Source organism: Canis lupus, chromosome 20 (genome assembly GCF_003254725.2).
Source record: "Canis lupus dingo isolate Sandy chromosome 20, ASM325472v2, whole genome shotgun sequence".
Classification (NCBI taxonomy): domain Eukaryota; kingdom Metazoa; phylum Chordata; class Mammalia; order Carnivora; family Canidae; genus Canis; species Canis lupus.
Genome location: NC_064262.1, coordinates 37,401,606 through 37,425,829, shown reverse-complemented (window position 1 = coordinate 37,425,829; position 24,224 = coordinate 37,401,606). Strand labels below are relative to the sequence as shown.

At 37.3% G+C, this 24,224-nt stretch overlaps 1 protein-coding gene across 31 annotated transcripts in view; it reads right to left on the bottom strand.

Moving 5' to 3' along the window:
• PBRM1 (polybromo 1) overlaps positions 1-24,224 on the bottom strand; it is a 121,142-nt gene that overhangs the window by 73,186 nt on the left and 23,732 nt on the right. For all 31 annotated transcript variants that reach the window (XM_025456113.3, XM_025456117.3, XM_035702407.2 and 28 more), the window contains 8 exons: positions 21,254-21,370; positions 15,495-15,563; positions 12,845-12,943; positions 10,470-10,555; positions 9,371-9,466; positions 8,652-8,743; positions 3,196-3,409; positions 318-459 (listed from right to left, as the gene is read on the bottom strand). In XM_025456113.3, coding sequence (XP_025311898.1) covers positions 318-459; positions 3,196-3,409; positions 8,652-8,743; positions 9,371-9,466; positions 10,470-10,555; positions 12,845-12,943; positions 15,495-15,563; positions 21,254-21,370 — 915 coding nt within the window. The remainder of the gene's footprint in view (positions 1-317; positions 460-3,195; positions 3,410-8,651; positions 8,744-9,370; positions 9,467-10,469; positions 10,556-12,844; positions 12,944-15,494; positions 15,564-21,253; positions 21,371-24,224) is intronic.

Below are 24,224 nucleotides of genomic sequence, written 5' to 3'. Positions count from 1 at the left end.
GGACCCTAAAATTATTTCCCAGGCACAAATCCCTGCTCCTTCCACTCACAAAGCTAACCCAGTCTGAACTATTTCTACTCTACATGGCTCTGACAACTCTAAAAAAAACAAAAAAAAAAAAAAACAAAAAAAACCAAAAAACTCAGCAGTACTTATGGCTGAAATAAATGATGTGATATTACTGGGAGAAATCACACATCTTAAAAGCATATATCCAAAGTTTGTAAAATTATTTTTTTTAAAGATTTTACTTATTCATGAGTGTAAAATTATTTCAATTATACACACCACAGCTAAGCAAATCCAAGGAATCATACCTGCATGACTTGCTGCAATTTTAGAACTCGCTTGTAGATGGCTGAATTGGGAACATTATAGCGTTTGGCATTCTCAAACATTAAATTCAGATCACACTCCAAATGATCTAAAGTTTCATATTCTTGGTTCTTTAGCTTTGTTCTGTGAAAGACAAACACATGGCTACAATTTACCATTATAAAAAAGATGAAACACCCTTACTGAAAAGCCCAGTACAAAAATGCTAACAAGCACTAGCTGGCCTCTTTACTAATGATACTAGTGAGAGGCCTAGAAGGGGCACCTCCAAGATAGAAAGGAGGCAAAAGCACCATTGTTTTTAGGCAGTATGACAGTCTACCTGAAAATCAAGAAGAACAAAACACCATAAGAAGTAATAAGAGGACCTATGTGCCAAGGTGGTCAAGTACAAAGCAAATATACTAGTAAAAGTCCTAACGGAAAACCCCTATTAGTAGCTAACATGCAAACCCTAGGAAAAGACAAAAATCAGGGAGGTTTTAAGCTACCATAATGAAGAACCATGGTGATCCAGTCACTTGTGAAAATAAGTGGCCATTCCAGTTCATGTTAAAGGGAATGCACTCACAAAATCATGAAAGGGGATATATAAGAGATCTTAAGATGGTAAATGAGAGGCAGATATGTCAGAGTCCATTCACTACTTTTCTTCCAATACAAACATTTGTAACTAATTATGATGGCTTAAAATTGAAGTTATTTTACTTAAAAGTCTTAAGAATTATGATGTCTTTCAGACACTACGGTTATTGCAAATACCACCTCTCATAAACTTCTTTATACACTTTAAAGATATTATTGTTATTGTTATTATTATTATTATTATTAGAGAGACAGAGCATGAGCAGGAGGGGCAGAGACAGAGAATCTCAAGCAGACTCTGCACTGAGTGCAGAACTTGACATGTGGCTCAATCTTAAGACCATCACTACGTCAGCCAAAACAAGAGTTGGATGCTTAACTAACTATGCGTCCCAGGTGTCCCTACATTATTTTTTTAAAGATTTCTTTTTTGATTTGAGAGAAAGAGAGAACACATGCAAGTGCACACAGGGGGAAACGGGCAGAGGGAGAGAGAGAGAGACTCTCAAGCAGACTCCCTGCTAATTGACTCATGGCTTGATCCCACAACATTGAGATCATGCCCTGAGCAAAATCAAGAGTTGGATGCCTCACCAACTGAGCCACCTAGGCACCCCATGTCCCTTATACATTTTACACAAAATGAAGAATCACAGTTTGCTCTAACTCTGTATGCACATAGGATAGACTTTTAAATCTTTTGACTGAAGCATTTGCACATTATATGCAGATTCCATGTAGTGCTCAAAAGATACAAATGTTAGAGAACACCTCTGGGATGAAGCAAACCATAAACTCAGCTCTTGGTACCAGCCTACATAGCTAGCACCCAGAATTTAAGTTACTGCCTCCGACTTACTCCTGCCAACAGTAAGGGTAATGTGCTGAATATTCTCAATACCCGCAAAGAACAGATGTGGAACTCAAACTTGTAAATGACAATCTATAATAAATCTGCAGATATTTAACAACTGATGTTCATCAAGGATAGTGGGGGGCAGGACAGGCACAATGAGAAATAAAAGATGGGGATGAGAAGCCCCAGCATGGTGGAAGGTGGCATATGGAGCCACACTGTCTAGCTCCTGCCCACTCTTTCATTTTTGTTGCCTTTTAAAAAAATGATTTATTTATCTTAGAAAAAGAGATGAGCATGTGTGTGTGTATGGGAGGGGGGTGGGCAAAGGGAGAGAGAATCTTAAGCAGACTCTGAGCATGGAGCCCAAGGCAGGACTCTATCCCAGGACCCAGAGATCACAACCTGAGCTGAAACCAAGAGTCAGATAGTTACCGACTGCACCATCCAGGCACCCCTATTTTTACTGCTTTTGATGACACTCAACTATCATCCTTCTGTCAACAAATCATAAAATTTTAGCCAATCTTATTTTCTAGAATCCAACAAGTGTAAGAATTTTATTCCTACTATTTGGGAGGTTAGTTATTTGTCCTGGTAAATACAAGCTTACTCTGATTTTGCCAAGTTAAGATATATTTTTTACCTGGTTGCCTCTATTTGGGTATACTGTAGAATCTAACCAGCACTGTGAGAGTTAAAATATTACTTATTTCCTATTACTTTTTAACGACGATGTGGTGGTTTCAATATTCTGTCTGAATTCTGATTGTTCATCTGTTATTTCATTCATTCATTCATTCAAAATACACTACATGCCCAATGTGGGGCTTGAACTCATGACTTTGGGATCAAATGTGGCACGCTCTACTGACTCAGCTAGCCAGGCTACCCCCAATGATTGTTTTAACATTTTCTAAGCAGAAAAGGGAAACCAGGATGAACCATCTTATAGGTATTTTTTCAGCTAATGAAAATGAATTCTCTAACAGCTGCCTATACTTATTCTGGAGGCTCAACTACAGACACAAAATTTAAATATAATTAAATTGCTGTAATTAAAATATCAATAAAAAGTACAAGTAGAAAGATTTTTGTGCTTTCCTTCCCTAGTTATAAGAAAATGAACAGTTAAATTTTGAGCTGCATGACTTTTTATAGTCTATAATCTGACAAACAAAATGCTTAGCTGGAATACCTTTTATTTGCCTTGACTCTATTATAGTACAAAGAATATCTTTTGTATTAAATCAAATTTATTTCTCAGTTTTCATTTAGAAGTGATATTCAAGACATACTCTAGACATGTGAAAATATTTTTACCTTTAATATCTGTATCCATTTTAGCAAGGAGATATATGTGCAGGCTCAACCACAAGAAAATGGATTTTTATTGAGTAACATAGAAGGCACCTTACCTGATCTGTTGTAGGGATATGGGCATTTTAATTTGCTGATAATAATCAGGGTATTTTTTCTTTGAAGGTAAATGGAAAAAAGGTTCAGCTATTAGCTGCCCTTGATTATTCCGACAACTCCTAACTGTGTCATAAAGCTGATAAAAAGGGTTTGAAACATCCATAAATGAAGTAATACTTTCTGCTTCCGACTCTCCTTCTTCATAACGTGCAGCTAAAAAAAAAAAAAAAAAAGTATTTATAAGGGGAAGAACCATACTTTAAAGTTCTTTTAACGACCTTCCAGAGTAAGCTATCAATGTTTGAGTTTATGTTATTTTTTTTTTTTAAAGACTTTATTTATTTGAGAGAGTGTGAAAGAGAATGAATGGGGAGACAGAGAGGGAGAAGCAGGATCCCGGAGCACAGAGCCTGTCATGGGGCTCAATCCTAGGACTCCAGGATCATGACCTGAGCTGAAGGCAGACACTTAACTTACTGAGCCACCCAGGTGCCCTGAGAATAATTATTTTAAAAGAATAGTTTCCAGCCCTCATTAAAAGATGCTGTTAGTAATGCTTAATATAATTGTATATTTACGTAGAGAAATGTTACATAGAAACAGAATACAGTGTCAATAGAAAATGTTATACTGTTTTTAAATAGTTACAAAATAGTTTCTCTTTTTAAATAGGCCTTCTTTACAGACTCTGTGTTTGGACAGGAGCAAGAGCCATACAGATCTCAGAACTAAAGCTGCTGTATGTAGTTTAAGGTAGTATAAATGTTTGTTGATATTGGTAGATTTGGTTTTGCTTTAAGTCTCTGATTTTGCCCCACTAATCTATAGCATCCCTTAAGAAGGATGTCTTCCCTTATAGAGGGAATTTTTAGGTAGAAGCTAATCATAAAAACACCAAACCAACAAAATGTAATCAGTTTTATAGAAAAATAAAATATATTATTCATTTCCATAAATTCTTCAACAGTGTACAAGGACCATAATTTAGGTTTTTCTTGATGGATCTGTATAATCAAAATCACTACTGCTTCCAGGTAAGAATGACAATCATTTAGTTAATAGCGTCAAGAGATGGACAGGCATCAGTCGCAGGAGAGCTGAGAGACAATTTTGATCTAGTCATGGAGCTAGAAGCAAAGAGAGATCTGGAACAGATTTTCTCTGACCCTACTACAGGTGACCTTCTCCATAAAGAGCTTGCATATATTTAGTTGAATTTATGCCGATATATTTTGTTGCTACTGTACACTATGTCTTTTAAAAAACTGCATTTTCTTTTTGTGGTTGATCCCAGACATGAAATAGATTTTTGTATAATGATCTTATATATTGCATCTTATTCTTATTAATTCCGATAATTTACCTGTAGAGTCTTTTGAGTAAAAAACTCAAAAAACAATCTTTCAACTGCAATCCTTATAAATCTTCTTTTCTGATTCTTACTCCCTCACTGTCAGCTGAGTAGTACTTTGACCAAAAGAGGTAACAACATTTTTACTTATGGTAAAAGGAATGCTGCAAGTATTTCTCCACCAAAAACAAGTGCTCTTTATCAAGTTAAGAAAGATCCCCTTCTATTCCTAATTTGTCAAATTTTTAAACATGAATGGGAATTGAAGCACTTATTAAATGCATCTGTTGAGCCAATAACATGGTTTTACTCCTTTAATGTAGTGAATGATACTTTTACCTCTTCTAATGCTGAAGTGACCTGGAGTAAGCCAACTGTGTTATCATGCATTATCTTTTATATATACTGTTAGATGTAATGTGCTTATTTTTGTTGAGTTTTGAGTATCTAGGTTCTATCATTTTTATAGAATGAACTAGGGAAGTCTTTTTCTATTCTCTGCAGGAGTTTGTATATAATTCTGTTCCTTGAATGTTTGGCCTGGTGTTAGCTACAGGGAAAGATTTGTAACTAAGAATTTCTTCAATAGTGATACAACTAATCATCCTTTTTATTCTTTTTTTTTTTTTTTAAGATTTTATTTATGAGAAACACACACACAGAGAGAGAGAGAGAGAGAGCGCAAAGACACAGGGAGAAGCAGGCTCCATGCAGGGAGCCTGATGTGGGACTCGATCTTGGGTCTCCAGGATCACAACCCGGGCTGAAGGTTTACCGCTGAGCCAACAGGGCTGCCCATCCTTTTTATTCTTGAATCAGTTGTAGGCATTTATTACTTTCTAGGAATTTGTCCATTTAATCCAAATGTTCAAATTTGTGTAAGCTTCATACATTCTCCTTAATCTGTATGCTCCCTTCCCCCTAATATGTTTTATTTGTGCCTTCTGTTTCTTTCTTGGTAACAGATTCGCCTATTAAGTTTTTTAACAGAAAAAATCTGACTTTACTGATCTTTTCTACTGTAGCTTTTCTAAAAAATTCATTTCTGCTCTTAGCTTTCTTACCTTTTCTTCTAATGTCTCTCCTTTTATTCTCTTACTATTTTATTTATTTATGTTGGATGCTAATCAGTTCACTGACTTCCAGATGCTTTTCTAAATAGACACATTCAGACCTGTAACTTTCCCTATAAAGCACTGCTTTAGCTGCATCACCACTGTTTTGATATATATTATTTTCATTATTGCTATTATTCAATCATAGGTAATTAAGTTTCTATTATAATTTTTCTTTTTTAAAAAGAAAAGCCCAAAGATTTGGAGACTTTTCCTGAGTAAGTTTTTAACTTTTATCTTTTCAACATTAGGTGCTTATCACAGCTGCATTATGGTCAGAAATATGGCCTTTAAAATATCAAACTTTCAAAGTGGCTGAAATTTGTTTCATGACTAAGTACATGAGGATCAGAGAAGAACATGTATTTTCTAATCGCTAATCTTATTGTGTTAGCTGAATAACAGCACCCCCAATATATCCACGTCCTAATCCACAAAACCTGTGAATATTACCTTATACGGCAAAAGAGACTGCAGATATGATTAAGTTAAGGATTTTGAACTCGGAAGACTATCCTGGATTAAACTCTGGGCACTAAATGTAATTGCAAGGGTCCTTGTAAGAGGCAGGCAAGGTCAGAGGAGAAAGGAGTTGGGAATGAGAGATACAGAGACTGGGAGTGCTATACTTTGAATACAGAAGAAGTAGCCATGAGCCAAGGTATACAGATAGCTTCTAGAAACTAGAAAAGGAGAGGAAATATTTTACTCCCTAGAGCCTTCAGAGGAACACTGACCTGCCAACTTGATTTTAGATTTCTGACTTCCAGAATCAGAGAATACATTTGTGTTGTTTTAAGCCACTAAGCTTGCGGTAATTTGTTTTAGCAGCAACAGGAAACAAATACACTTGTGAGAAATACACTTTGTGTACTCAAATCATCTCTGTCTTCATGCCTACCAGCTAAACCTGTCTTCAGGTTTTCTGGTTGCTTATCCAGCAATTGAGAGCAGTGAACCCCTACTCTAGGGTAATATTTTCATATTCTCTGTCACCTTCTATCTGCCTGTTTTACATATTTTGAGCTTTTTATTAATTTACCTTCCTGATGAAATAAATCTTTTAGCATTATGAGGTGAATCTTTTTAATCCTTGGTAATGCTTTTGTTTGAAAGTCTATTTTATGAGAAGTCAATATAACTATCCTTTGGGTTATTATCTCATATATCTTTTTCCATCCTTTTCCATTAAACTTTCCTGTATTTTTTACATTTCAGATGTGTCTCATGTAACCACATACAACCTGATTTCTAAAAAAAAATCTAATCTGAAACTGTCATAATTGGCAAATTTGGGTCATTAACACTGATGTGATTTCTGATATAATCTTTGGAGTTTTTCTCATCTTATGTTTTCCATTTATCCCACTTTGTTTCTTTTTGACTTGTCTTATTTTATTTTTGTGAGGGAAAACTGAAAGGTTTATCTGTTTTTCTGATTCTATCCCCCACCCCATTTCTGTTCTTAGAGTGACTGTAAGTGGGCGCTCTTCTCTACCCACCCTGCCGCCCTGCCTAGGCTGCATACTGTTGTGGTTTGTCTCTAAAAACAAACCACCTCAAGAAGCGAGCCCACACTTTGCGAATTCTTATGCCTTCTTTCCACGGGCTCTTTCTTGTTGCTCCAAGATCATCAGTTATCCTTTCTTTGCTATTTTCACTGTACCTACCCTAAGTTGTTTCCAGCAGCAGGAAGTAGAAAACCAAACAGATTAGAATCTTGACTAAATCAAGGATAAGCAGATTGTGAAGAGCGGCCTGAACGATCTACTACATTCAAAGCTAATTGACATTACGCCTGGATGACTCAGTGGTTGGGTGTCTGCCTTGAGCTCAGGGCATGATCCAGGATACAGTCCCACATCAGGCTCCCTGCAGGGAGCCTCTTCTCCCCCTCTATGTCTCTGCCTCTCTCAAATAAATAGTTAAAAAAAAAAAAAAAAAAAAGCTAATTGACCTCTACTTTGTTTTAATGAGGTTACAAAATAAGAACTCTCTTGTGACAAAGGTACTATTAATAAAAAATAAATATTTTTTAGGAATTTTGTAAATGGTTGGCTTTCCTTCAATTTGTTATGCTACAAAGATTAATGAAGTAACCAAATGTTAGAAGGAAACCTAAATATAACGTGTGTCACTTTTATAACCAGCGAACAACAAAGCTAATAAAAACAAATTTTCCTTCACTTTTTGATAACACCAGATCTAAGTTAAAAAAATTCTGTAGATGAGTGTCAAAAAATTAAATTCACTCTCTAGTAAGTAGTCTACAGTAATTATGAAACTTCTATAGAAGATTTAGTAGAAAATAAGACACAGGGGAAAAATCTGTCCTCACAGTTGATTATAAAATCAGAAGGTATGCCAGAATAATTTCACGAAACAAATTTTATCTGTTAAAAAAGTATCTGTAGTAAAATAAAGAACATTATAACACACTGAAGAGAAGGACAATGAAATCAAACTTATCTCTACAGTTGTTATTGGCTATTTAACAGAACATACTTTTACATGGATTTTACTGCCTAATGCCTTTTCTTGGACTTGTTTAAATGACAACTGACTATGCTGCTGCTCTAACTGTAATTTACACCTATCTTAAAATCAGAAGCTCTAGCCAAGATGTTATAGCCTACTGAAAATATAAGCCAGTGGCCTAGAAATCTAAGATGGTGTGAATGTTTCCCTTGGGTTTCCCAATGGCATCACGAGTACTCACTCACTATATATTATTATACACTTGAAACCAGGATCTGCTAAAGCTAGCAAACCAACTGTTTTTATATAAGTATTTATTTACTTAGTTACAAGCTGTAACACAAAATAAATGTTTGATAAGTTTGCCAACCAAAGAGTGCAGTCAAAATGAAACAAAACAGCATGTATTCCAAAAACTGACAAACTCTCAGCCAGATCAAAGTTACTGTAATTTTCCTTCACCAGAAGGATCTACTGAGAAGGCATTAACTAGTCAGGACCTAATGCCTACCAGCTAAAGCAGCATCCTCTTCACTTTCTGAGCCATACTGAAGTGCCATGGTAATTGCTGACAAACGACCCCCTTGGACTGTTCTTTTATTACTACAAAGAAAAACAAGCAATCAGAAGACAGGGAAAGATGTTATAATTGTTTGGTTACTTTACAGAAAATAGGAACTGTTAACAAAGCATTCACATCAAAGAAAAGGAATTTTTATTCAGCTGTTTGCTCAGTTTATCTTTGTACTTTTTATAGTTCCCAAAACTAATCCCTTAGCCAAGAAGACCATTTTTTTTCTTCCAGAAAAGAGTGGTGTAGAAAGTCTAAAGTAGGCTACTTGCAATTCTATGTTACTTAAATGCAGCACTACTAGTTATTTTATAAAAAAATAAAGATACATTCATCATTACTGGTTAACTCTCTTCTAAGATGTCCTTATGAGTACAAATTCTATTTTGAATACAAAATCATTTGGCATTTTATCACAATTTATTTTGCTGGAAATATTAAACACTACCTGACAATAAATTCTGCTTAAGCATTTTCCAGAACTGAGGTCAGGCTGACTATAGCACCTCAACCTTTTAAATAAGATATTTGATAACAATTCTCATAATAACCCAATTATACCCCAAAGAATTACTTCATGATAGCCATCAGGCAAACACTAGTAAGCCTAGCCTCATAAACACGGTCAGTTCTCAGACTGAACACATTCATTCTCTCACCGGTAATACTTGCTAGTGGGATTTCTCTCTTCACCAAGGCTGCCTTTACTGTGCGAAGGACCTGTCAACCTGGCTGCAGCCAAATTTGATGGCGTCCTATCCAGAGATAATATTAAAAAAAAAAAAAAAAAAAAAAAAGAACATTGACAGCTGAAATCAGAATGCTAGGTAAACAAAAAAGCAACTATTTTTGTTGTTGTTGTTTCTAAGTAGAAATGCTAAAATATTTCTGAGCCTCTATTGTACAGCAGCCTATGCTCCAAATCTTGAGGACTCTGAAGAGGAGAATGGATAAGGGCTGGTCCTAGAGAGCTTACAGTTCCTACAGTGACCAAGGATCTGGTAATGAAGCAAATGTCAGGGTCAGAAGAAAGCTTCCAAAGCAGCTACTCCAGCTTTCATTTCCAGAAGGAAGAAATGGAATCTCAGAAGTAAAACTTGTTCAAAGTCCTAGTCCTCGGACAAGGAAGAGCCAGGATGAGACTTTAGATCTACTGACATCTGGCTTAATGCTCTTGCTGCTGATATAAAATATATACTATTATACATTACACACAAACACCACATTACATATATGCTTATCATAGATAACATATATTCATATGCATATATATTACATATAAATATATCCATATATAGCAATAAAAGTAGATAATGGTGTTTAGTCTAAAAAATTGTTTTTATTTTTATTTTATTTTTTAAAGATTTTATTTATTTATTCACGAGAGAGACACACACACAGAGAGAGAGAGAGAGAGAGAGAGGCAGAGACACAGGGAGAGGGAGAAGCAGGCTCCATGCAGGGAGTCTGATGTGGGACTTGATCCCAGGTCTCCAGGATCAGGCCCTGGGCTGAAGGCAGCGCTAAACCACTGAGCCACCCAGGCTGCCCTCAAAAATTGTTTTTAAATAAAGCCTTTCAGCTGCAATGAAGGGGCTGGGTAAGAGTTATATCTATTCTCTTCAGAATCACATTATCAGGTGTAAAAATAATTTTCAAATGCAACCTACATCTTGTTTTCCACTGCAATAATTCTACTAGCTAGAAAATTTGGCAAATAATAAAGGCACAAAGATTTTAGATATTTTAAAAACATACCTCATTCGAAGGCTTGACTTGGTCATTTCATGATGTTCAATTTCTGCCTTTTTCATATAAAATATTTTTTTAATAGAATTTGCATCCTGTCAAGATAAAATTACTTGGTTTAGGAAAAAAGGACAATTTAAAATGCCCTCAGTCATGCATTGGACACTTTCTATGGCACTCTCCCACTTGGAGTAGGTTTTCATTTAATATCCACAAAGCTGCATCTTCTAATCTTCCCACAACCTTTGAAAACATCATCACAATTATATATAAGTTAAAAAGCCTCCTAGCTCTTTCACAATTAGTCAAGTAATGCACAAAGATCTAACAGTGAACAAGGAAAAATGGATGAAAGTACCATGAACTTTATCTGTGTCCACCGACCTAAAAATTGATACAAAGATGCATTTCTAAGAGTAAAGACTATGCACACAAATTTAGGATGAATGTCTTGCTTAAATCAATAGCATACTAATATATCAAATCTAGTTTCCCTTCTCTCTAAAATTTATTTTAGGGAAAACCATCAGACCAAAAAGTACAATCTTAACTGCATCAACAAACTACTGGTACTCTACTATTAGTGTCCTATCAAGGACTAAGAATACAAGAACTTCAGAGCTCATTTCTAGCTTTTACCTGAAGTTTCTTAAATGATGAAAGTTTATTAAAAGGTGAAAGATAAATTAATGACCAAAAATAAGTATATTTGAGTCAGCATTCCGAAAGTCTAAATGATTTTACTCCCAAAAGGTTTTCTCAGAATCCTCTGCTATATTCCCAATTACATATTATTAATTCAAGAAATGTCTATAAGCAACTGTGTCACAGGACTACAAAATTTCTAGGAGAGAACTGCAAAGCAATGAAATAATCATTTTACGTTGTGTGTTACACTCCAGAAATTGCTTTTTACATTTATAAAGTTTAAAGCAGAGATTAAATCCATATTAAACTATAAAGTAGATCAAAAACAAACCTTACATCTGGCACAAAGGTAGACATATCAATGAATGGAAGAGAACTGAGATTTCAGAAATAAATTCATACACCTATAGTCAACTGATTTTCAACAAGAGCGTCAACACAATTCAGTGGGGAAGAAAACAGACTTTTGAATATAAGGTGCTGGGACAAATGAATATCCCATGTGGAAGATGAGATACCTCACACCTACCTCATGTATACAAAAATAAATTCAAAATGGATACACTTGGATTTAAGGGCTGAAACTAATAAATTCTTAGAAGAAAACACAGGTATAAATCTTTGTGGCCTTGGATTAAGCAATGCTTTCTTATATAAGCACAAAAGTAAAAGTAAAAGCTTTTTACAAAAGTAAAACTACAAGTAATCAAAGAAAACAAACTGTACTTAACAAAATTAAAAACTTGTGTCAAAGGACGACACTATTACAAAAGTGAAAACAATCCAAAGAATAGGAGAAAATATTTTAAATCACATATCTACTTTAATGTCCAGACTATATAAAGAAATCTAACAATTCAACAATAAAAAAACAGGTAACCCAATTAAAAAATGGGGTAAGGATCTGAATAAAAATGTTTTCTTTTTTTTTTTAATGTTTTCAAAGAAGATACATGAATGGCCAATATACACCAAAAAATGTTCAATATCACTAATTAATCATCAGGGAAATGCTATTTGAAACACAGTGAGATATGAGGATAGCTATCATAAAAATAAAAATGAAAAACAAGTGTTAGTGAGAATATGGAGAAATTACACTTGCACACTGCTAGTGCGAATGTGAAATGGCACAGTTGCTTTGGAAAACAATTTGGTGTTTCCTCAAAAAAGTTAAATATATAGTTACCATGTAGATCAGCAATTCCATTCCTAGGTATAAAGCCAAGAAAATACTAAGTCCACATAAAAACTTCTGCGTGAATGTCCACAACAGCATTATTTATAATAGCCATAAAGTGGAAACAACCCAAATGTCTAGCAATTGATAGGTAGGTAAATACAACATGGTAAATAAATACAACAGAGTATTACTCAGCAGTGATCATGCTTCAACATGAGTACCTTAAAAGCCCCATGCTCCGCCCAAGAAGCCAGTCACAAAGGACCACACACTGTATGATTCCATTTATAATGAAATGTCCAGAATAGGCAAATTCACAGAGATGGAAAGTGGGCCAGGACTCCTAGAATAGGGAGACTGGGGGGCAAATGGAGTGATTGCTAACTGCGGTGACAGCTGCACAACTATACACAACTAAAAACCATTACATCGTACACTTTGAGTGAAATGTATGGTATGATATAAATTTTATCTCAAAAAGTTGTTATATAAAAATTGTTGGCTCTAAATTATCTACCCTTACTAATGAAAACAAAAACAATGAAAAACTAACCTTGAATACTTGAGAACCAGGCTCATTGTAAGTTTTGGCATTTTTTGCTAGAAGATCTATATCTTTGGCCATTGCATGAATACTCTTGTAGCTTCCATTCTAGAACAAACAAAATTTTCAGTAAATTAACTGAAAGTTAATTAGCATGATCTTAAAAAAAAAAGAGCTCCACATATTTTTTAATTGTCACCATATTCAAAAATTTTATTGGAAAATACGCATGGGAATATAATATAAATTCATTTTCCCTTTTATAATCTATTTCAATTGTCCATTTACACACAAGTTTTTGAGATAGGTAACAATACCAGAGCTACGCTGGTTTCATAAAAACATAATTTTTAAAAGATCAAATAAGGTAAAAGTCGTTTAATTTAGCAAACATATAGTGCTTACTCTGTGCCAAGCACTGTTCTAAGTGCTTCATGAATACTAATCCATTAGGGTGGACTTAAGGGTATGAAGTAAAATTCTAGTTTTATAGACCACTTCAGATAAAACAGTCAACCATAGAGGTTAACATTTTTGAGTACCTACTATGTACTAGGCTCCATGTTAGAGCTATCACATCTTAAAGCTCACTCAATCCCAAACAACCCAGGGAGACTTAGAACTGCCTTCAGTTTACAAAGAGAAGGAAGAAGAAAGACACTCTAAGCAAAAGGTACACAGGATTAAAGAGAAGGTCACAGAAATGAACAGACACATTCTACAGAAACTGAGAAAACCAAATTAAGTGGAGTGGAAGGCAGGGGGTGGGGGGGTGGGGGTGTAAAACCATAAGCACAGACTGCATAAATAAAGACAAATGAGGCAAAATCCAGAAAGCCAGGCAAAGGAGAGTAGTCAGTTACCTGCCAAGTGAGGATACTCAACTTCTGAGCACTTTTTTTTTTTCTTAAAGATTTTAAGTAATCTCTACACCCAATATGGGGCTTCAACTCATAACCCCAAGATCAAGAGTTGCACATTCTACTGACTGAGCCAGCCAGGTGCTCCTGAGCACTCTCTATTTGGAGAAAACCCTAGTACACGTGGTAGAAGGAATCTACCTTTCCCAACAGAGGGTAAAAATAAGCAGATAGCACTGCCAGCAGCCTGGCAACCAGGGCAACGGGAGATAATTCATGCTTGAGTCTTGAGGGACTAAAGCGAGGGCAAAGGAGTAGAGAAAATGTATTCCTAACTCCCACGAAGGGCAATACAGCAGAGGGGAACAGTGGGCATCCAGTTCCCACAGCGGCAAATGACACTGGGACTAACAACGGCATCCCAAAGAGACTGTGAATAACTTTACCTGTATCATGACGTCCCTAAGTTCTGCCTACTTCCCCAAGGCTAGTTCTTGTGCCTGCCTTCCCAACAATTCTAGGAGCTATCCGATATCCTTTTCATGGATTCCCCTTCTATTGGAATTATTTAGAGTTGGTTACTGTTGCTCCTCTACAAGGAACTGTAATTTGCTAGAGGAGCACTAAAAATAAGTGACAAGGCTCTGGACTGTGAAATAGAAAGAATAAAATAGGGAGAAAGCTAGGGTCAGGGAGCAACATGCCAGAAGGACACGAGTCTTTCAGCAGAGAAGTAGAAAAGACTATTACGATAATTTGGACATAAAAAGACAAGATCTTGATTAGGGTGATGGCAAAGGAGGGGTTTTTATGGGACTTTTGGAAGGAATGGACAAGATAAGGAGCAAAGTTTTAGAAGACTGGGGCTGGGGTAGGGGTGTCTAAAGATCTAATTTGAATTTCAGTAATATAAAAACATCTGGGCAGCCCAGGTGGCTCAGTAGTTTAGCGCCACCGTCAACCCAGGGCGTGATCCTGGAGACCTGGGATTGAGTCCCACGTTGGGCTCCCTACATGGAGCCTGCTTCTCCCTCTGCCTGTGTCTGTGCCTCTTTCTCTTTCTCTCTCTCATGAATAAATAAAATATAAAAAAAAAAAAAAAAAAAACACCAAACCAAACCATCTTCCCCCCAGGTACATATTAAGAACCCCAGGGATTTAGGTTCCAGGAGACTAAGTCATTATTACCAGTTGTGCCTAAGGGAGGTGCCTTAAGAACCAGGTGATATATTAGGGAATCTGTATTTTAACATTCTGTTAAAGTATATTATGGTACCAGTAATTACTGGTACCTAGCAATGTCAGGTGAATGTTAGCTGTTGCTACTCCTGCAGACATAGGGAGGAAGGCACTTGAAGAGAACAAAGTCTCTGTTTCCACTGACCTTACGCTCTAACATACTGTAGGTAACTGATTTTGAGACATTCTAAAACTATTTAGAAGCAGGTAAGAATAAACAACAAAGCTTTATTAACAATGTGCCTTTCATAACCAGAACATCTATGCCCACTGCTTTTTAATTTTTGTCCTAAGAGTAAGGTTTACTATGCCAATGAAAATTCTGCTTTCCTCCCTACAGATAAAATGCAAAAGAGACACTGTGTTACCTCCTCCAAAGCTATAATCAGTTACACCAGTCTAATCTGTTTATTATATTGCTAATAACCCCTTACAAAGACATCTGCTTCCCTGTTTTCTTAAAAAAAAAAAAAAAAAAAAAAAAAAATAGAAAGACCTTAGGCCAATCTGCCCTACACCGCATATGGCTACATTTACATATGATATGGCCATCTTCCTACCTGTATCCTCTGGGCAATGGTCTTGAGATCTATAGGCTCCTTAATTATTGCATAATAGTCTGGATATTGCTGAAAGACAAAAACCCAGGTATGCTAAATGAGAGAAAGTATACAGGCAATGAGAAAACAAGAAAGCACACTGACAATCTGTCAATAGCTCTGTCAGATGCAAGGCTATAGACACAGCTGTACAGCATATTGTTTGTTATATTTGAAGGAGAATCTGATCTTAACAGGCTTCATGAAATACACAAGAGCATGTTGTACAAGTTTACAAGTAATATTTGATAACTGCCATATCCAACTAATATACCACAATTTAATGTTTTAGAAAATTCTAAATTCACAGAATCACACAATTTTAAATTTAAGGTTCTACTATATCTATGCCTGGAAATGAAATAGAAAAATCTTTCTGAATGTTCCTATAAGCACTTTTAATTTTGCAATCTCAATCACATATTATCCTCATATAAAATTATTTTTTGTTGTTTTTTAAAAGATTATTTTTGGGGGGGTGGCAAAGAGAGGGAAAGAATCTCAGGCAGATTCCATGCTAAGCATGGAGCCTGACATAGGGCTCGATCTCACGACCACGAGATCAATACCTAAGCAGAAACCAAGAGTTAGATGCTTAACTGAGCACCTAGGTGTCCCTCATATAAAATTCTTATGAGATCAGGTTGCAAGTTTGTTAACTTTATGTTTAACTTAACGCTTCTACTTATTTTGGTCAAATTAATTTTTCCAACTAAAACACATTAAAGTGAAACTACATTAAAGGAACAAAATAAAATTCGAAGAACTCTCTGATTTCTTATCAAATATTAGCTCATCACAAGAAAAGAAATTAAGTATGTTAGAGGAATGTTTTTAAAGAATTTCACAAAGCCCACAGTGCAGGGATGACTAGGTGGCTCGGCTGGTTAAGTGTCCAACTCTTGATTTCAGCTCAGGTCATGATCTCAGGATCATGAGACTGAGCCCCACATTGGGTTCTGTGCTCAGTGGGGAGCTTGCTTGAGATTCTCTCTCCCTCTACCCCTCTCCTGAGTGCAGTACCCCTACTCCTCTCTCTCTCTCTCTCTCTCTCTCGCTCTCAAATACTTAAAATCTTTAAAAACAAAACAAAACAAAAAAACCAAACACAAAGTCCATAGTGCATTCATTGTCCCAAGCTTTTTGTACAGATTTGGTTCCTTGGAAGAAACTGAAGTGGACCAAAAATCAAACGTTGGTTTACTTAGGGAGGAGAGGTGTCAGGGGAAGTGAGACTGGGTTCTCCAAGTTCTTCCAATCTGTTCAAGTTGTTGAAGTCCAAACAACAACAAAAAGCAGGAGGCTACAGCCTTCATGGCTGAAGGCATGATCTCAAGGATGCTTCCTTTCATCTGATTCCTCAGCTTACTCCTACTTTCTTAACCCTATTCTTTTTTTTGCTTGGATCAAACCCCTTTTCTGTCCCCTCTCTTTAGCAATTCTACTTCTGAGAAACAGTTCAGAGGACAAATTATGGCAAGGCCACCCAGGCTGGGGTGGAGTGTAATCCCAGCTGTCGGCTTTACATATTCACAATTCCCCTCTCCTGGGACACCTGGGTGGCTCAGCAGTTAAGTCTGCCCTCGCTCAGGGCATGATCTTGGGGTCTGGATAGAGTCCTGGATAGAGTCCCGCATCAGGCTCCTTGCATGGATCCTGCTTCTCCCTCTGCCTATGTCTCTGCCTCTCTCTCTCTCTCTCTCTCTGGGTGTCTCTCATTAATAAATAAATAGAAATCTTTAAAAAAAAAAATTCTCCTCTCCTACTCAGATAGTCCAGCTTGGGAAGGGCCATAAAAGAAAGGTAAACAGTCCTTGCTGTCTTTTCAAACTGTCACACCCTGAACGACAATGGGAACCTACTTTTTCCAACCAACTCTTACTGCATGGTATTCCTGAAAGCCCTCCTAGAATAGGGGAAGAACAGGATATTAATTGTTTTTTGTTTTTTAAGTAGACTCCAAACCCAGCATGGAGCCCAATGTGGGGCTTGAACTCTTGACCCTGAGATCAATACCTGAGCTGAGATCAAGAGTTAGATACTTAACCCACTGAGCCACCCATGTGCCCCAGGATATTAATGTATTACTGCTTCAGGTCACTCTTGGTGGCTTGACCACTGATATCCTGCAGAATAAGAGCAGCTCTTGAGTAAAGATTATACTCCATTCTTTTTGTTTTTTTTTTTATTGTAGTTAAATATACAAAAGATTTACCATTTAATCATCGTAAATGTGTGGCTCAGTGGTATTAAGTACATTCACATTATTGTGTAACCATTGGCATAATTCATCTTCCAAATTTTTCATCTTCTAAAACTGAATCTGCAGACCCACTGAACAGTAACTGCCCTCTCTCCCTTCCGGCTAGCTCCTGGAAACCACAATTCTACTTTCTCTCACTATGAATCAGAATACTCGGAGTACCTTCTACGAGAGGAAACATGCAATTTTGGTCCTTTTGTGACAGGCTTATTTCACCTTCATGTGTTCAAGGTTCATTATAGCATGTGTTAGAATTTCATTTTTAAAAATTTTATTTTAAAGATTTTATTTATTTATTTGAGAGAGAGAGAGCACATGAGCGTGTACGAGCCAGGGAGGGGAAAGCAGAGGGAGAAGCAGACCCCTTCCCGAGCAGGGAGCCCAACTTGGTGCTGCATCCCAAGTCCCTGGGATCCTGACCTGAGCTGAAGGCAGATGCTTTAACTGATTGAGCCACCCAGGTGCCTCTCATTTTTATTTTTTTTATTTTATTTTTTAAATTTTTATTTATTTATGACAGTCACAGAGAGAGAGAGAAAGAGGCAGAGACATAGGCAGAGGGAGAAGCAGGCTCTATGCACCGGGAGCCCGACGTGGGATTCAATCCCGGGTCTCCAGGATCGCGTCCTGGGCCAAAGGCAGGCGCCAAACCACTGCGCCACCCAGGGATCCCTCATTCTTTTTTTAAAAGGCTCAATAACACTGAATTGTATGTATATACTACATTTCATTCATCTAGTCATCTGTTGAAGGACACTTGGGTTGTTCCTATGTATTAGGTATTCTGAGTAATACTGCTATGAATTTGTGTGTACAAATCTCTTTAAGATCCTGCTTCCAAATCCTTTGTATATACCAAAGGAATATATTGCTGGATCATATGGTAATTCTATGTTTAATTTTTTGAGGATTAGTCTTACTGTTTTCTTAACATTTTTTTTTTGAAGATTTTATTTATTTATTCATGAGAGAGAGGCAGAGACACAGACAGAGGGAGAAGCAGGCTCCATGCAGGGAGCCCGACGCGGGACTCGATCCCAGGACCCTAGGATCATGCCCTGGGCCAAAGGCAGGCACCAAACTGCTGAGCCACCCAGGGATCCCTGTTTTCTTAACATTTAAAACATATGGAAAAAAAATTAAAACATCACCAATATAATCACACTGTATTTTTTGAATCAGATCCACACTTAAAATAGTTATATTTGCTTTTTTTTTTTTTAACTTTTTAAAGTAAAACTTACACCAAACATGGGGCTTGAACTCATGACCCGAAGATCAAGAGTTGCACGTTCTACCAAATGACCAGCTAGGTGCCCTTATGTTTTATTTCTAATGTGGTAACTCCTACAACTAGTAAAGACACATCTCTAAATAACCAGTTTTGTTGATGCCTGATGGGGAAAGCTGCAAGCCAATTATCAGTCAATAAGCACTTTTTGCACACCAATGACATGCTGGATTCCACTACATGGGAGGGACACAAAAGAAAATGACATAATCTTTGTTCTTTTTTTTTTTAAGATTTTTAATTAATTTATATATTCATGAAAGACAGAGAGAGAGAGAGAGGCAGAGACACAGGCAGAGGGAGAAGCAGGCTCCATGCAGGGAGCCTGACGTGGGACTCGATCCGGGGACTCCAGGATCATGCCCTGGGCTGAAGGCAGGCTCTAAACCACTAGGCCAGGGGCAGCCCGGGTGGCTCAGCGGTTTAATGCCGACTTCAACCCAGGGCATGATCCTGGAGTCCCCGGATCGAGTCCCATGTCAGGCTCCCTGCATGGAGCCTGCTTCTACCTCTGCCTGTGTCTCTGCACCGCCCCCCCCCCCCCCCCGCCCTCTCTCTGTGTCTCTCGTGGATAAATAAATAAAATCTTTAAAAAAATTAAAAATTAAACCGCTGAGCCACCCAGGGATGCCCCTAATCTTTGTTCTTAAATTCAGGGACCAGGGAAGGAAGTAGATAAAAAGTAAATGATCACAATGGAATTAAGTGCTATAGTGGAGTACATCTACAAGTATATCCTTGTCTAGAAATACAAGAATGCTTAGGCCATGGAAATTTTTCTAGTTCCACACACTATAGTGGAATTTTACCTACGTTCACTGCTTTTTGGGTATGAAGCCACAAGAGGCCCTGCCACTTTTAAAAGTTATCACTTAGGACACGTGGGTGGCTCAGTGGTTGCGCATATGTCTTCAGCTCAGGGCGGGATCCTGGAGTTCCAGGATCAAGTCCCACATCCGGCTCCCTGCATGGAGCCTGCTTCTACCTCTACCTCTGTCTGTGTCTCTGCCTCTCTCTGTGTCTCTCATGAATAAAGAAATGAAATCTTTAAAAATAAATAAATAAAAATAAGGGGCTCACTAGTCTGGGAAACCTTTTCCTCTTTGGGGCAGAAGATTACTAGTAGATCATTCTCTCTTCCATCACCAGGAGAGCCAAGAGAACTAAAAAAGGAAGAAGTAATTTATCTTCCTCTCACTCTGTCTCGTGAGCAAAGAGAATGTTTTCTCTTTTATAAATAAAGGCTTAGTTTAGGTATTTATTTTGCTATTTAAGAATTACCAATCTTGGAAACAACCCAAATGTCCATTGACAGATGAATGGATAAATATGGTATATGCACACAATGGAGTTTTAGCTTTAAAAAGGAAGGACAGGGAATCCCTGGGTGGCTCAGTGGTTAAGTGCCTGCCTTTGGCCCAGGGTGTGATCCTGGAGTCCCGAGCTCAAGTCCCACATCAGGCTCCCTGCATGGAGCCTGCTTCTCCCTCTGCCTGGTTATCTCTGCCTCTCTCTCTCCTCTGTGTCTTTCATGAATAAATAAAAAAAAATCTTTAAAAAAATAAAAAATAAAAAGGAAGGACATTCTGACACATGCTACAACATGGATAAACCCTGAATACATTATGCTAAATAAAAGAAGTCAGATATAAAAAGATAAATATTGTATGAGTCTTCTTATCATCAGTTACTTAGTCAATTTCACAGAGAGAACAGAGTGGTAGTTGCCAGAGTGGGAATGGGGAGTTATTTTTGGTTGTTTTATTTTACTGATTTAATTTTAATTTAGTTTAATTTTATGGGGAGCTATTGTTTAATGGATAGATTTTTCAATTAAAGAGATGAACATACAATATGAAGGTACTTACATCACTGAACTGTACATTTAAAATGGCTAAACAGTAAATCTCAAGTATATTTTACAGCAATAAAAAAAAAAAAAAACAGTAAGAATAACCAAACAATTGTTCTAAACCCACAACTTTTAGGTGAGGTAAAATCACAGAACATATCTTATGTGCTTGCTGCTGCAGCCTCAAGGAAGACCTCTTGGCAGCCTCCAATGCCTTTCGCTAATTTTACCTTATTTACTAGGAACTAATAAATTTTCTGAAGTACTGAAAAATAAAAAACAAAATAAAAACACGCTTTAATTGTATCACTTACCACTTTAGAAGGCAGTTTCTGGAAAAGTTCACTAATGAGACGTCCTGATGGATTTGTGGCTACAACTATGGCTTCAAGAAGCTGCTCCAGGATCTCCTTCAAGTAACTTGGAGAAGACTGGGAGGAGGGGGTTAGCAGGAAAGAAAGGAGTGAGAAGGACTCTGTGAGAGAAACCCAAAAATAAATGCTAAAATATTAAAGTCAATTTTAAAAAAAGCAACTAGTAAATAGTTATACTTATTTAGAAAGACAAGAATACCATAGAAACACTCTGATGTTGAACATAGGGCTTGTACCCTGGGCATGGCATATATGAAACTAATGAGGCTCCTTACATTGTGTCAGTAACTAAATCTCTTGATCAGGGCCTTTTCCTGAACTCTATTCCACAGTAAACACTGTAACAGTGAAATTCAAGTGCCATATGTGTGAAATGATGGAAACAAACCTTTTTAGGGTCTGAGCAACTGAGACAGAAAATATGTCCTATGATACCTCTTTACACCCGCTGTTTCTATCTACTGAAGTCTATTTTGGTAGAACAAGGACATACATAAAGCTGAAAATACATAGTTCTACCCATGGGGTGCTCGGCCGGATCTACCAGCAGAATTCAAGCTATCTCAAAAGTGAATGGAGATTAAATCAAATTATGCACATTACTTCTGCCCTGCAGACTGGCTGACTGACTCCTACCTTGGTCACTGTTTCAACATGGGAAAGTATATGCCCTCAAGTATACTTGGCCAAGAAGGGTTTGAGTCTGAAGCTGGTTCTATAGCGAGCAATGGCATGTGTAAATCAAGAGTTCTAGCAAGGGTGCCTGGGTGGCTCAGTTGTTTAAACATCTGACTCTTTTGGCTCAGGTCGTGATCTTGGGGTTGAGATTGAGCCCTGGGAAGGGCTCCATGCTCAGCAGGGAATCTGCTTGAGATTCTCTCTTCTTCTCCCTTTGCCCCTCCCTGCCACATTCACTCTCTCTAAAATAAATAAATAAATCTTAAAAAAAGAAAAAAGGGGACACCTGGGTGGCTCAGTGGTTAAGCATCTGCCTTCCGCCCAGGGCATGATCCTCAAGTCCTGGGATCATGTCCCACATTGGGCTCCCTGCATGGAGTCTGTTTCTCTCTCTGCCTATGTCTCTGCCTTTCTGTCTCTCTCATGAATAAATAAATAAATCTTTTAAAAGAAAGAAAGAAAGAAAGAAAGAAAGAAAGAAAGAAAGAAAGAAAGAAAGAAGAAAGAAAGAAAGAAAGAAGAAAGAAAGAAAGAAAGAAAGAAAGAAAGAAAGAAAGAAAGAAAGAGAGAGAGAGAGAGAGAGAGAGAGAGAAGAAAGAAAGAAAGAAAGAAAGAAAGAAAGAAAGATAGATAGATAGATAGATAGATAGATAGATTGATTATAGAAAATGTACTTCAGGACCAAACCATGTTTTGTGCATATAAAAGAAAGGTTAATGGTATTTCTGGCTTAAATCATAAAAGCACTGGTATTTGTGTTCTCATTTAACAGATCTTTTTTATTTAGTGCAGTCTCAATTTTAAGGTCCAACATGAACTCCATAGATGGAGCACTAACATCTCATGGGCCTGACACAGTGCCTGGCAGTAACAGACACATAACAAATATTTAACAAATAAAACACGATTAGCTGAGGGTCTCCAACCACCTAAGCTTAGAGAACCAACAAAACACTGATGAAAGCAGACTAAATACACCCATGCTTAAGTCATTTACTTCCTGGCTAAAACACAGTACCACAGAGCTTTCAAAAGAGGAGACTTCTATTCTGCAGCCAAGATTCCTCTCCCTCCAAACCAGCTACTTTGGAAACGTGTTGCAGGTGACCTGGAACGTGGTGTGTGAATGCATCCATACAACCTATTGCCACAAATGGGAAAACTCCAAGGAAATCTCTATGAGTCAAAAATGAGAAGCTTGAAAATTCCCTCTCACAAGAACTTAAAGCTAAGAAGAAGCCTGGGAAGTACAAATATGAATGTGCAAGATCCTCCCAATTTCATACTAAAGAAACATAGGCAAGTCCTAAATGCAAGTGGCTTCACTGTTTGACTAGAACCCTGGAAGCCTACAATAAGCCTGAGACCTCTGTAGGTAATGTTCTCCCAAAAAAGCAAAGGGTAAGTTGCTGTTCCTCTATTAACACTAGAGAGTAAAATTTCAGGGAATCCCTAGTTAACTGCCTCTACCTAATTCTAATCATTTAACTGCTAGAAAAAAATTGACAAGGTGCCTAAAAACTGCATTTTGAGACTCTAAGAAGTGGTGACTTTTTTTTTTAAGAGAGAGGAGAGAGAAGTGAGAGCATGTGTACGTGTGAGTGGCAGGGAGGCGGAGGGAGTGGGAGAGTGAATCTTAAGCTGACTCTGTGCTGAGCACAGAGAACAACGTGGGTCTTGATTATCACGACCTGAGTCAAAACCAAGACTCGGATGCTTAACCAAGTGAGTTACCAGGCGCCCCCAAGTATTTACATTTTTGAGAAATTTACCTACCACTTCTTTTTTCTGTGTTGAAGTTTGAGGAAAAGGTCTATTTAGGTTAACTTACGAAGAAAGGGGAATGCTCTGCTTTGGGTGTCTCACTATTTAGCTACAGAAGAGAGATGTCCTTACTTTTATTATCCTTTTTCCTCTTTTTAAACATGTATGTTCATTCATCAAGTATTTATCAATACCTACACACTAGGCAGTCTAGATGCCAGGAATAAGTGAATAAGGTGGTATCTTTTGTGGCTCTATCATTCTCTATGGAGGAAGAAAGTAAATAAATATGTAAACAAACAAATTATTTCCACATACAGTGACAAAAAACTGAGGACCACAGAACAGAGTGCTGTGATGATGGAAAAGGAAGGGTGCGTGGCAAACAATTTAGAAGGTGGTCAGGAAAGTCCACTCCTAACTGTCATTATTTTAAGTGATCTAAGAATCATGAAAAAGAGCCAGTCAC